General features: G+C 47.7%; 2 protein-coding genes across 2 annotated transcripts in view; one reads left to right on the forward strand and one right to left on the reverse strand.

Annotated features, from left to right (window-relative positions):
• Positions 1-13,421, reverse strand: part of LOC112665067 (antimicrobial peptide NK-lysin-like) — a 104,014-nt gene that overhangs the window by 51,401 nt on the left and 39,192 nt on the right. The gene's annotated exons all lie outside the window — the stretch shown is intronic.
• The window catches only part of SFTPB (surfactant protein B), a 41,974-nt gene continuing 36,020 nt past the window's right edge, over positions 7,468-13,421 (forward strand). Inside the window, exon 1 of the mRNA XM_049096023.1 lies at positions 7,468-7,562. Within this exon, the coding sequence (XP_048951980.1) occupies positions 7,499-7,562 (64 nt within the window). The 5' untranslated portion in view covers positions 7,468-7,498. The remainder of the gene's footprint in view (positions 7,563-13,421) is intronic.

The raw sequence follows: 13,421 nt of genomic DNA on the forward strand, positions 1-13,421 counted from the left end.
AGGCTGCCACCACTTGAGTGATATCTTAGATAATGACACAGAGGAGAGATCAGAAGTTTCTCAAAGTCTTAGAAAACATCATCAGAACTACCCAAGACCAGTGTCTCAAGTTCCCAGGCCGCAAGACGGGCCCAGCTTCACCAAGGGCTTTGCTCTCAGATGTTACTGTTTTTATATCACAGTCTCTCCCCGTATCTACTTGTGCTCGATGCTCAGTGAAATAAGCCAAACACAAAACAATTACTATGTGACTCCACTCATAGGAGTCACGGAGGGTAGTCAAATCATAGAGATGGGATGTACAGTGGTAGTTGCCAGGCTGGGAGGTTAGGGAGTCATTGGTTTCTTTTTCCCTCTTTTTTTTTTTCTTCTTTGATTAGAAGTTTTTATTTAAATTCTACTTAGCTAACATGTATGGGAAAATTGGTTTCAAGGGAGGTATTTGTTTTTGATGAATACAGACTTTATTTTGAAAGACCAACAAGTTCTGGAGATGGATGATCATGATGGTTACACAATAATGTGATTGGACTCGACACCACTGAACTGGACACTTAAGAATGGTTATGATGAGGGCAGCCCGGGGGGGGGTGCTCAGCGGTTTAGCACCACCTTCAGCGCAGGGCATGATCCCGGAGACCCCGGATCGAGTCCAACCTCAGGCTCCCTGCATCCCTGCATGGAGCTTGCTTCTCCCTCTGCCTGTGTCTTTGCCTCTCTCTCTCTCTCTCTCTCTCTCTGTCTCATGAATAAATAAATAAAATCTTAAAAAAAAAAAAAGAATGCTTATGATGGGAAACCTTCACAGATACATTTTGCGATTCAGAAAGAATGGCTCACAATCCAGGGAGAAGAAAGACACCCACTCCTTCATGAGAGTAAAGGTCAAAAGGACATCTTTGAAGAGCTATTTTACACTGGCCTTTCAAAACTGTAAAATAGGGGCAGCCCCGGTGGCTCAGCAGTTTAGTGCCGCCTTCAGCCCAGGGTGTGATCCTGGAGACCCGGGATCGAGTTCCACGTCAGGTTCTTTGCATGGATCCTGCTTCTCCCTCTGCCTGTGTCTCTGCCTCTCTCTCTCTTTCTCTCTCTGTCTCTTTCTGTCTCTCATGAATAAATAAAATATTTTAAAAAACTGTAAAATATACACAATAGACATCATCCTTTCAGTCAGTCTTAGACTGAACCTAGTTTAAAAAAGTCCTAACAAAAAAAAAAAGTCCTAACAAGCCCACAAACACAGATGTGAAGGGGATTCTTTGAGACATTGTTCCTCTTCCAAACACTTGAAAGTAATCCATCACTGGGGCAATGAGTACAGACTATGGTAGGTACATAAAATGAAACATTATGCAGCCAGGGAAGAGTTAAAGCCCTGTTCTCTAACTCGGAAAAGAGTAACAGGCATAGAGAGTCTCTGTTTTAGGAAAAGATGGCTCTCTATTTCATTAGTGTTCTATTCCATCGACCAGATCACAAACTGGCTGGAAACAATACCCACTTAGGACCTCACAGTTCTAAGACCAGAAACCTGAGTGGGCCACAAGCCCAGCCTGGACTCACTGCTGGAGGCTGACAGGGACCTACTTCCCAGTTAGCAGAGCCCGCTCTGAAATTGGGGCCCCGGGGCCTTCCCCATCTAACGTGCCCACTGCTCATGGATTTCCTGCAGGAACCCTGTCACATGGTTCTCAGTGTTTCCTCCCACTATCTGCTCCCCTATCCATGTCACTGCCAAACTTTCAGGACGCTGACCCTCCCTCTTTTCAGCCATCTGAAGGGAGAGATTCCACCTGCGGACAGCCAGTCAGTGTATCCCACCACCCTGCCACACGCATGGGCTCGAGGATGGGCCTCCACCCCAGTTTGAACAATGAGATATGAGGTGTCTGCTGTGGCTTCAGGGAAGAAAGGCTCCCTCTGGCCATCAGCAGGGCTACCAGAGGAGCCCCCATCCTGCCTCGACAGAGCCGGGTGAGCTGTGACATCTGGACTGGCTAACACAAGTCACTCCTATGGGGAGAGAGACACAGCTGCAGGAAAAAACCCTACAAAGCAGAGGACGGCAACAGAGAGAAGCCTGATCTTGGTGTCAGAATGGGAACCTATGCATCAAGCTTTGCCAACAACTACTTGATCTATTTCTGACTCTTTCTGGTATAAGTATTAGAACCAATTTTGCTCTTGTTCTTTAAAAAAAAGTAATACTAATCCTGATATACATATTTTTGCAAACAGAAATTCATTAATGAACACAAGGTAAGAGAAATGTTCCCCAAAGTCAAACTGTCTCTTGCTACTCTGACATCCTAGCCTCTCCCAACCGTGTTAGGGGGACATGTCTCTACTCTCTCCTTTCCTACAACTCAGCCTCAGTCCAGGGGGCAGGGCTGGGCCGAGGAGTGGCCAACACCTTGGGAGCTCAGGTCCCCACACCTTTCGTCGGGATTCTGAGGCTTTGTCAGAGGGTCAAGCCTGGCTGGCTGACTCCCTCATCCCTCAGGAGAAGAGTCTCCCAGACGCTCCCCAGACCTCTGCTCTGTTCATCCCGGGGCTACCATCCCAGGACAAGGGCAGGACAGAGTGTGTGTGGAACCCAGGAGGGTCATTCTGAGGCTCAAGCTGTGGCCCCCAAGCCAAAGTTCATGCAACTGCGCCAGTGCTGAGACATGTCACTAAGGACAGATGTCCATGGGGGCAAGAGGACGGAAGATGGACTCCACTAGGGACAAACTGGGAGACCTCCTTTGAGGATATGGAATTTAATCTACATTGAAAGGATGGAAAGAATCCACTGACTTCCTTCTTCCCTTGCTTCCTCCCGACTCCCTTCTTCGCTGGCTTCTGCCTTTGGCTAAGATGATTTGGGCTGCACACAAGAAAATATCTGACTAGAAATTGTATAAGCAGTAAAAAGAGCCCAGAAGTGTAAATGGGCACCTCAGCCAGCTCAGGCTTCTGAACTGCTTCTCTGGGCTTCTCGTGTTTCTCCCTTCTTGGGACACAATGGCTACATCACATCCTTGCATGGGAATGTCCAAAAGGAGATAGGGACATCTGTCCCCATCGGTCTCTTAACCAGGAGGACACATTGCCGAGACATACACCCACCCCTGCAGCCCCCAAGCAGGCTTCTTTCTGCTGGACCAGAACCTGAACACATACTTACTCCAAAGTAATTACTGGCAAAGGCCAATGGCGTGGCCTAACCTTGGAGCGTCCACAGAGCTGGCGCCTAGACTCAGCTCTCCTAACACCTAGACTCTGTGCTCTTCTCAAAGGTCTCTTCCGCCATCAGACCCTTGGTCACCGGAAACAACAACGCTGATGGCAGCATTGACCAGTACGGTGCCTCCTTGTACGTGGCAGCTCTTAATTCAGATCTGCAAAACATGGGCATAGGCTGCTGGTGTAGGGACGGAAAAACGGAACACGTTGTATATGGTGGGCAACTGGAGTGCTTTGGTAGAGCCCCTTACGCATTACCAAACTGAGGGACTTAAAACGAAAGAAATGGATTCCCTCTCCAGGCTGGAGGCTCAGAGGCCACCCATTACCCCACACTGAGGACCCCCATCCTGAAGTCACTACTGGGAAGGGGGCCTCAGGTGCCTCCTCCATCAAGCAGGAGCCAATAATCCCCAGTGCTCTCCCTCTTGGGTCTCTGCAGGAGCCACTCCCTCCACCCACAGCACTTACCCAATCTCAGCCTTCAAAAACTGCCCAACTGCTGTGCTAGACTCCCTGAAATCCCTGCCCAGCTGTCCTGTGCCCACCTCGCCCCCCAGATCTCCCCTCTCCCACCCGAACCCCCAGATCTCCCCTCTTCCAGGGCAGTGCCCCGCTCTGGTTACCGGTCTGTGCTCCCAAGGCACATGAAGTCCACCAGGGCAGTGAGCCCTGTGCTCCCACCTCCCAGACTACTCACTGGTATTGGGTCAAATGAGTGCATGGGTGAGAGCTAAACTCCAAGCCCCTACACCCCCCACCCCCACCCAGGGGAAAAGAGCAGTGCCTGGAAGGGCTCCCATGAGGCCTCCCAAGCTGCCATTTGCCGGGCACTCCCTGGGTTTTACCGCCAAGCCCCACACTTCAGTGGACAGTGTCAAGTCCAGAGCAGAGATTGGCTTGGTCGTGGGCCTGGGGAGGGAGGGCAGTCTTAGGCCCTTGGGGAGCAGCCCCAGGAGGATGTCCAGAGACACAGCCCAGACCCAGAGGAGTGACGAGGAAGAGGGCTCTTCACCTGCACCCCTCCAAGGAGACCCCGGAGATCTCCGCGCTGACCCCTGACAACACCCCTGACCCCTGTCCCAGCCCCCCAGTCCCCTCCACCCAGAATCTGCCAATCTCTCTCCACAGTCACACAGACAACCAAGTCTGGCAACTCCACTGCAGTAAGAAATGAATCCATTTATAAAAGAAAGGAGAAAAACAAACTTTGCCCCACCCCACCTGGCTTCTTTATCCCTTCTCTCTCTCTCTCTCTCTCTCTCTCTCTGTCTCCTTCCTGCCCTCCATTCTTCAAAATTAAATATACACAAACACTATTTTTACAATTTGTAAGTACATCACTCAGTGGCAGGAAGTACACTGAGGACTTTCTGAAGAACTGTTTTGCACATACTGCTTTTCCAGCCAATGTGCCTCCTCTCCTTCCCACCAGGGGGGGGGGGTGGGCATTCTCCACATCCCCACCAACACTTGGCTCTGCCTGCTTTTCCTAAGCCATCCTTGAGCCTGGGAAGAGTGGCTTTTTTGCTCCAGGCCACTGAGCTCAAGAGTCCAGCATCCTGTCGCATGCACCATGAATGGACCACTCTTCACACCTTTGCTTCTCTGCTGCCCCAGGAATGCAGCTCTGATCTCCCAATTCAAACTCCAGTTGTCTCCACCAGGTCTGTGGATTGATTCGCTTTGGGGTAGATGTCACCCTGGACCCAGGGGTTGAGTGAGGGGGTCCTGGGGCCTTCTAATGCCAGGAGGGTGGCAAGGCAACCTTCTGGTTGCTTGGTCTGTTTGTTTTTTATTTCATTTATATGTTTTGAGAGGCAGAACAAGTGGGAGAAGGGGCAAGGGAGAAGAACAAGCAGATTCCCTGCTGAGTGTGGAGAGACACTCAGGACTCCTTCCCAGGACCCAGAGACCATGACTTGAGTGGAACTCAGATAGAGGCTTAACAGAATGAGCCACTCAGGCATGTGTGAAGCCACTTTCCTGCTGCGGGCAGGCAAGAACAGACTGGCCCCATGGGGACCGAGGCCAGCTGCGGACACACTGCTAGGCAGGAAGCACGAGTGGAAAGAGCATGGGCAGGAGAGACTGTCCCGCAGAACTATCCACCGTCCACGCACCCGTAGGGGAGCCATCGCATCAACAAACTCAAGTTCACGAAGCTCCAGACCTTGGGAAGCCAACAGTGTTTGCGTTGGTTGGTTAGTTGGTTGGTTGGTTGGTTGGTTTTTCCCAGAATAACTCTTTCTTCACTTACAGTGAGAAATAGATGTGCCAGCAGGTCAGGAGACTGATCTGTGCCGGCTGTCTCAATGTCCGTGTCCCTTGAAAAGCCCAACTTTGCTCAGAGTTCGTGGTGACAGTTGTGTTTGGAGCGATGGGAACCAGAGACCCATCCAGGGACCATGAGGCTGAATTCCTCCTTTGCCTCCAGTGCCAGGGCTCTCTGGAATGGCTGGCTGGCTCTCTGGGTTTCTTTATTTTATGCTCTTGGATGACACAGCTCAGCAGTGGGGAGAAGCCGACCCCTCTTCGAGGATTTGATGGGAGCCACAGAGCCGCTATACAGCAAACCCCAGGAAACACACAGCTCTGTGTTGGCTGGGCTGGATGGGAGAGCATGCCGTGTGTCCCACTCCATTCCCCTTCCCCCGGGGACACGGGAACGCTACATCTGCCAGCCTGCCATGGGGGTCAGCAGGAACCTGGGCCTGGTTCTGGACAGTGAGCTGATGGCACAGATGAAGACACCTCTCCCGGGAATGGCCCTCGAACCTCCCTCCTATATTCCAGGCTTCCTCTCTGTGCCCTGCCAGCAGTGACAGAGGATCCAGGGCAGGGCTCCAGCCCTGGGGGATGGCAGGCAGGCAGAGAGAGGAGCCCAGGCCCCTGAGGGACCTTATGAACCCCAGTCTGTCTGCCCTGGGACAGGGCAACCTGTCTGCCCTGGGATGGGAGTGAGACATGTCTCATGGGAAGCCACGGGCCTCGAGGGATCTTTGTTACAGCTGTGAGGCTACCTTGACCAGTGTACCCAGGGGCCAGCCGTCCACAGACCCTGCTCTGCGGCTCCCTCATCGCTGTCTGTATCCAAACCAGGGGCATCCAGCCGGCTCAGTTGTTGCACACTTAGTAAACCTTTAGCACATTCCAGTTCCAGCTTCCTGATCGGACCCAGCCGCCCTGCTCCTAGGCTTTCCTCCCACATTGACACAGGCTCCCCTCATGGCAACTGACTTTCTCACACTGACAAGCTCTTGAGCCAACAGACTACACGAATCGCTGGGTGCCCTCCAGCGTGTCACCAGACCAGCCTGTGTGCAGGGGCACTAACCCCCGCCCTGCCATCCCCATGAGTATCAGGGGAGCTTCCTGGAGCACGGATGCTGGCAGCCTCCACTCAGTCAGCAGATACACTGATCTCCAGGTGGTGACAAGGAGCTAAGGCTCTACTCCTTGCACAGTAGAGAAGTGTCTGCCCCTTGGTGAGTCTGAGCTTGTCCCCAGGTGTGCTCTGCCAGTGGGTACCCACCCTGCAGCCTCTACCCCTGCCAAGGACACATTCTTTCTCCTAAACCTCCAGCTGTGCCCCACCCCTACCCTGGATGGGGTGCTGAGGTGCCACAAGCAGCATGGCTGGTCTGGGCTACTCAGAAGCCACTCTGGAAATCGTGTCCCCACATTCTTGTCCCAGACTCTTGGGCACTTGTGGGGTTGGTTGGTTTCATGGAAAGGTTCCTCTGAGGAATGACAATCACGTGTCCATAGAATCTCTGGGGAAAGGGGAAGGAGAGGGTGGCAGGTAGGAGGTCCAGGAGTATCCCGGGATTGCCCCTCCAGAGCAGGGCAGGAAGCTCTTAAGTGCATTGCTCAGGAGTGGAGGAGGCTTAGGGGCTGGGGAGGCAGGGGAGGGGGCTCATTCTGGCTACCCTGAGCTGCCTCTCTTTCCACCCCCAACAGCCCAGAGACATGGGGTCACATGTGGACACTCCAAAGCCCCCTGCTTACAGGCCGCCAAGAGACCATGCCCATGGGACTGACAGCAGGAAGAGAGAGGCAGCAGGAACCAGGCAGCAGGCAGGAGATGGTGGGTGGGCTGGGAGAGCGTCACTGCTCAGAAGAGGTAGGGATCAAAGTGCCTGGAGGGCTCTCCAGGACAAAGGCAAACACTGAGGTCCCTGGGCCTCCCATACACCCTGTCCCCACACATCCCTGGTCAGGTATAAGGGCCCCCACCCAAGCAAGGTATCCAGGCTGTGGAGGTGACATGGCCGAGTCACACCTGCTGCTGTGGCTGCTGCTGCTCCCCACACTGTGTGGCCTGGGTGCTGGTGAGTCTCCCCAGCCTCTCCTCACCTCCCTCTCACCTGGGTCCAGGTGTGGAGGAGACTTCCCGTCCATCTCCAGGTTTCCTGGGCTCTGGCTCTGAGCCAACCATTATCCCTACTTTGTACAATATCCTCATTTCAAAATGAGGAAGCTGAGGCGCAGAGAGGCTACTGGGCTTGTCCAAGGCTATTGAGAACATAGAAAACCTAGTTTACCTGACAAAGTTATGCCACCTCTTATGAAAGGAATGGGAGGGGTAGAATTTCAAGTGTTTATTCAACTCACAAGATAAGCCAATGATTACCCATTCTATTGTATCATTCCTCAGTATTGTGTTGGCAACAGTGCAGGGTCTAATTCACTGCATCAGAGGAGGGAGGAAATGATTAGCTTGGTTCATTTCTTTGTTTTTCTGTCCCAAACCATTTCCCCCTGTATCAGAGCCTTCTGGTCTTGCTGTCCCTGAAGGACACGTGCTTCGCTTACTCACTGTGATGGACATTTACCCTAAGTTATAAGGTGTTAAAAAACAAAATTTAACAAGTAAGTTTTAAAGATCTTATTGGCTTTATTCAACAATTCATGAGTGACACAGCAGCATCCCAGCTAGCATACAGTAAGGAGATCTGTAGTGATGTACAATATAAAAGACTTTTATAGTTAGAAGGGGACAGCAGTAGCAAAGAGTGGATTGGTTTAGGCAAGGTCTCGTTCCTTTGGGAGATGGCAGAGGTCTGTGAGGCAGACGCCTTCTGTAGTGCTGACCAGCTAATGCCAGATTGACTGGTTTAAGTTTCCACTCCTGGGAGAGGTTGAAACTGGATTAAGTTAGGTATTAAGTCTTGGTTTGGTGACGTAGGCCTGCTGTCTCTTTTTTAACAAATGGAACCCAAACCCCTAACCCTTGAAGAAAGGCAGGATTGTGTGGAAGTACAGACTTAATTGCCTAGGTTCAAATCTCGAATCTGTCAAGGCTATGGAACCTTCCACATGTCCTTTCATCTCTCCATGCTTCAACCTCCACATTCGTAAAACTGGCTTCCAGGTCAATATGTGGGAAGCAACTAGAATTGGCATCCAAAATTAGAAAAGTAGTTACCCCAGATAACTAATCAGGACCTTGCCATGCATTGGGCCATTAAACACTAAGCAACCAACTGAAGCTGTATGGCCTGCCCTCTATGGTTTATCTGCATTTACACTTGTCAAAAGAAAACATTCAAGGCAGTTTCACTCACGTCTGGCACAACAGCGTAAGATGCTCTGTGGATTCACGCCTCAGAGAAACCAGTGAGGGATCCCTGGGTGGCGCAACGGTTTGGCACCTGCCTTTGGCCCAGGGCGCGATCCTGGAGATCCGGGATCGAGTCCCACGTCGGGATTCCTGCATGGAGCCTGCTTCTCCCTCTGCCTGTGTCTCTGCCTCTCTCTCTCTGTGTGTCTATGAATAAATAAATAAAATCTTAAAAAATAAAATAAAACCTTTTCTTCAAGCTTCCTTGAAAAAAATAGTAAAAAAAGTTAAACTCAACATAACTGATTTCTTTACACAGAATCTTTATTTTTACTTACTTTTTAAAAGATATTTTTACAGAATTTGGTTTTTTTTAAAGATTTATTTTAAAAAAAGATTGATTTATTTATGTATTTATTTGAGACAGTTTCGCAGAGGGAGAAAAGCAGACTCCCTGCTGAGCATGGAGCTGGATGTAGGGCTTGATCCCACAACCCTAAGATCTCCTGAAATCTGAGATCATGACCTGAGCTGAAATCAAGAGCCAGATGCTCACCTAACTGAGCCACCCAGGCACCCCAACAGTGGACATCTATTTTTAAGTAATCTCTATACCCAGTGTGGGGTTCAGATTAAGAGATTGAGTCACATGCTGTACTGACTGAGCCAGGGGCCCCTATACAAAAAATTTTTTAATGATTTTTTATTTATTTATTCATTGAGACACAGAGAGAGAAGGAGAGTCAGAGGCACAGGCAGAGGTAGAAGCAGGCTCCATGCAGAGAGCCCGATGTGGGACTCGATCCAGGTCTCCAGGATCACGCCCTGGGCTGCAGGCAGCACTAAACCGTGCCACCTGGGGCTGCCCCCTACACAAAATTTTTAAACAGGTTTATTGAGATGTAATTCACGTACGATGCAATTCACCCACAACATGTGTTCAATTCAATGTCCTTTAGCATATTCACAGATAAGGGTGACTATCACCACCATGAATTTTAGAACATTTTCATCAACTCAAAAAGAAGACCCAGCTTGATGGGAGAAGTTGCAGCCATGTTGCAAAGGGGCATGCATTCAGGAATGAAAGGAATGTATGACTGTCAAAAAAAAAAAAAAATCTATTGGACTGCCTGAGTGGCTCAGTGGTGGAGCATCTGCCTTCAGCTCAGGGGATGATTCCGGAGTTCTGAGACTGAGTTCCACATTGGGCTTCCTGCATGGAGCCTGCTTCTCCCTCTGCCTGTGTCTCTGCCTCTCTCTCTCTCTCTCTGTGTGACTATCATAAAAAATAAATAAATAATAAATAAATAAAATAAAATAAAATAAAATAAAATAAAGAAACCAGTGAAAATTGTTTTTAAAACAACCACCCAAATTTTCTGGAATCTGACTAAGTGCATAGAGCAAATGGAGAAAGATTTATTCAAGAAAATCTACTAAAACTCAGGAAGAACTACATGGAGTCTGTGGTATTTGAACCAGGACCCTCACTGACTCCCTCCCCTTGCAGCTCAGCAAGATGGAAACTCCACTCTTGTCTGGTACAGACAAGAACTCAGGGTTCTCTCTCCTCCCAGATCCTAGCCATAAGGCTATCTTCCTGGCAGAGACAAACTCAAGCTCTTGCCATCTTGCCCCCAGCTACCTGTTGCTGAGACTAAGTCCCTTGTGAGGGTAGCTAAGAGGTGGGAACTGTCTTCTCAGGTCCTACTGGTGGGACAGATGCTGTGTTGCACATGGCAGGGCTGAGAATACAGGACCCACTTTCCTCTGGGATAGCTCATGCGCAAGGAATTCCCACCAGGACAGGCAAGCTGAGGTGACCTGGGGCTGCTGCCTCCTGATCCACTGAGCATTCAGCTGCTGCAGTGGGGGTGTCACTCACAGAGAAGCAGCCCATCATTGTCATCACCCCCAACACCAGAGCTTTGGCTCCTGGATTTCCCCCAGGAGGGAGAACAGGCCACAAAGAGAGGCCATCAACTCCCCTCTAAGGGAACTGACTTCATTTGCAACAGAATAGAGAGAGATGCAAGCTTCAGAGAGCTCTCAAAAATGGTGGATTTCTTGTGGAAGACATTTCTTAGTAGATTGACAGACCCATTGACAGACCCTATGGGACAGACCCAAAAGCCACACTGTAGATGGGCTTACTTGCTGGAGTGAAACAGGGAAAGACACAAGTGAATAGACTTCCCTAGGTTGGACAAAATCTCAAACACTGACCTCAGGCACTATCCCTACAAAGACACTTGGATTTGATTGGATTCCACTGTAAAGCAATCTGTTCCCTGAGGAATTGCTGAAAACAATAGAGTAATCAGCCTTGAATTTGTGCAGTTTAACAACTGGGTATTGTTAGAGAAAGAGACTGAGAGCCCTGCCCAAACATCTGTCAGCACAAAGGTGGCATCCTCAAGGCTGCTCCCCCTCCAGGTGTAACACCAGAGGTGTGGAGGCACTTTACTAGCATAATTCTGCAGCCACTAAACAACTAAACAAGCAAATAACAATAACAACCGTGAGGTGAGGGTGGGTGGTTAACCACTAGTCGGATTTGCTAAAATATATTATCTAAAATACCCAATTTTCAACAACAACAAAATATAATACATAAAAGAATAGGAAAGAATGACCCCCACTAGAGGGCAAAGCAAAACAAAACCCCAGAAACAGAAACTGCTTGTGAAAGCAACCAGATATCATCATATTTAACAAAGACTTCAAAGTAACCTTTGTAAATATATTTAAAAAACTAGAGAAAACCATGATTAAGGAAAGGAAGGAAGGCATGATGAGTGTCACATCAAATAGAAACATTAATTAAGAGATAAAATGATTTATAAAATCAGTTGGAAATTCTGGACTTGAAAAAGACAGTAACTAAAATTAAAAATCAATGGTAAATGTGAATAAGTGGAAGAAGGAATTAGCACACTCGATGATAGATCAATAGGAACTATGAAATCCAAAGAATGGAAAGTAATTAGAATGAAAAAAAAAAAAAGTGAACAGAGCCTCAGAGAATAATGGGATCTCCTAAGTGCAACAGCTCATGCATAATAGAAGTACCAGTAGAGGAGAGAGAAAGTAGCAGAAAAACATTTGAAGAAAAATGACTGAAAATTTTTCAAAATTTGTTGACAAACAATCCACACATCCAAGAAGCTCAGGAAACACAAAATAGGATACATACAAACAGATCCACAAATCCACACATCATATTCAAAATGCTGAATGCCAAAGACAAGGAGAAAATTATGAAAGCAGGAAGAGAAAAACAATTTCAAGAGAATCCAAATAATATTCACAGCTGACACCACATCATAAACAGTGGAGACCAGGTTACAGTGAAATGAAAACATTCAAAGGGATCACAGAAAACAACTGTCAACCAAAAGTTCTATAGCCAGTAAAGCTGTCTTACAAAAATGAAGGCAAAGTAAAGACATTCTCAGATAAACAAAAAACAGAGAATTGTTGCTAGCACACCCACCTTACAAGAAATACTAAAACATGTTCTTCAGGCTGAAAGCAAGTACACATTCACATGAAACAATAATGAGACAAGATAAGTAATTATGAAAGTTTAAATGCGCATTTCCTCTCCCCTCCTAACTGATTTAAAAAAAAAAATTGTTGCGGCTCCTGGGTGGTACAGTTGGTTAAGCATCCAACTGTTGCTTTTGGCTTAGGTCATGAGATATATATATATATATATATAATCACAAAAAGGGGTAAAAATAGAAAATAGCTGCACAGGAGTAACATTTCTACATCTAGGGGATCCCTGGGTGGCTCAGAGGTTTAGTGCCTGCCTTCCGCTCAGGGTGTGATCCTAGAGTCCCGGGATCAAGTCCCACATCAGGCTCCCTGCATGAAGCCTGCTTCTTCCTCTGCCTGTGTCTCTGCTTCTCTCTCTCACTCTCTCTCTCTCTCTCTCTCTCTCGAATAAATAAATAAAATCTTAAAAAAATGTTTTTTTCTACATCCCACTGGAGTTGAGGTCACATAAGTCTGAAGCTGTTTCTGATAAGGTAAGATATACAGGCTAACACCTAGAGCAACACTCAGAAAATAACTCAGAGAAATGAATAGTGAGAAAATCATTAAGGAAATTAAAAAGCTACATTGGGAAATACTTATCTGATGCAAAAAGAAAGCAATAAAGGAGGGGTAGAAGGAAAACAACATGAGACATGTAGAAAACAAAAAGTAAAGTGACAGATTTAATTCATCTATATCAATAGTAACATTAAATGTATTAAACAATCCAATTAAAGGCAAGGATGGTCAGAATAGATTAGGGAAAAGCAAAACAGGAACCAACAATATATAGAGGGAGATATATTTTAGATTTAAACAGAAGAATATAAAAAAATAAAAAGTAAAAAAAATAAACAGAAGAATAGGTTGGAAGTACGAAGATGGATAATGACACAACACGCAAGCCTCAAGAAAGCGGGACTGTACCAATAAAAGACAAAATGGAACTGAAAAGAATAATTTTACTAGAGATTTTTAAAAGGACATCTTCTAAGATAAAAGGGTTAATCCATCAGGAAGATACAGCAAGTGTAAACATAGACGCATCTAAACACAGAGCACCAATATACATGAAATG

Source organism: Canis lupus, chromosome 17, assembly GCF_003254725.2.
Source record: "Canis lupus dingo isolate Sandy chromosome 17, ASM325472v2, whole genome shotgun sequence".
NCBI classification, from domain to species: Eukaryota; Metazoa; Chordata; class Mammalia; order Carnivora; family Canidae; genus Canis; species Canis lupus.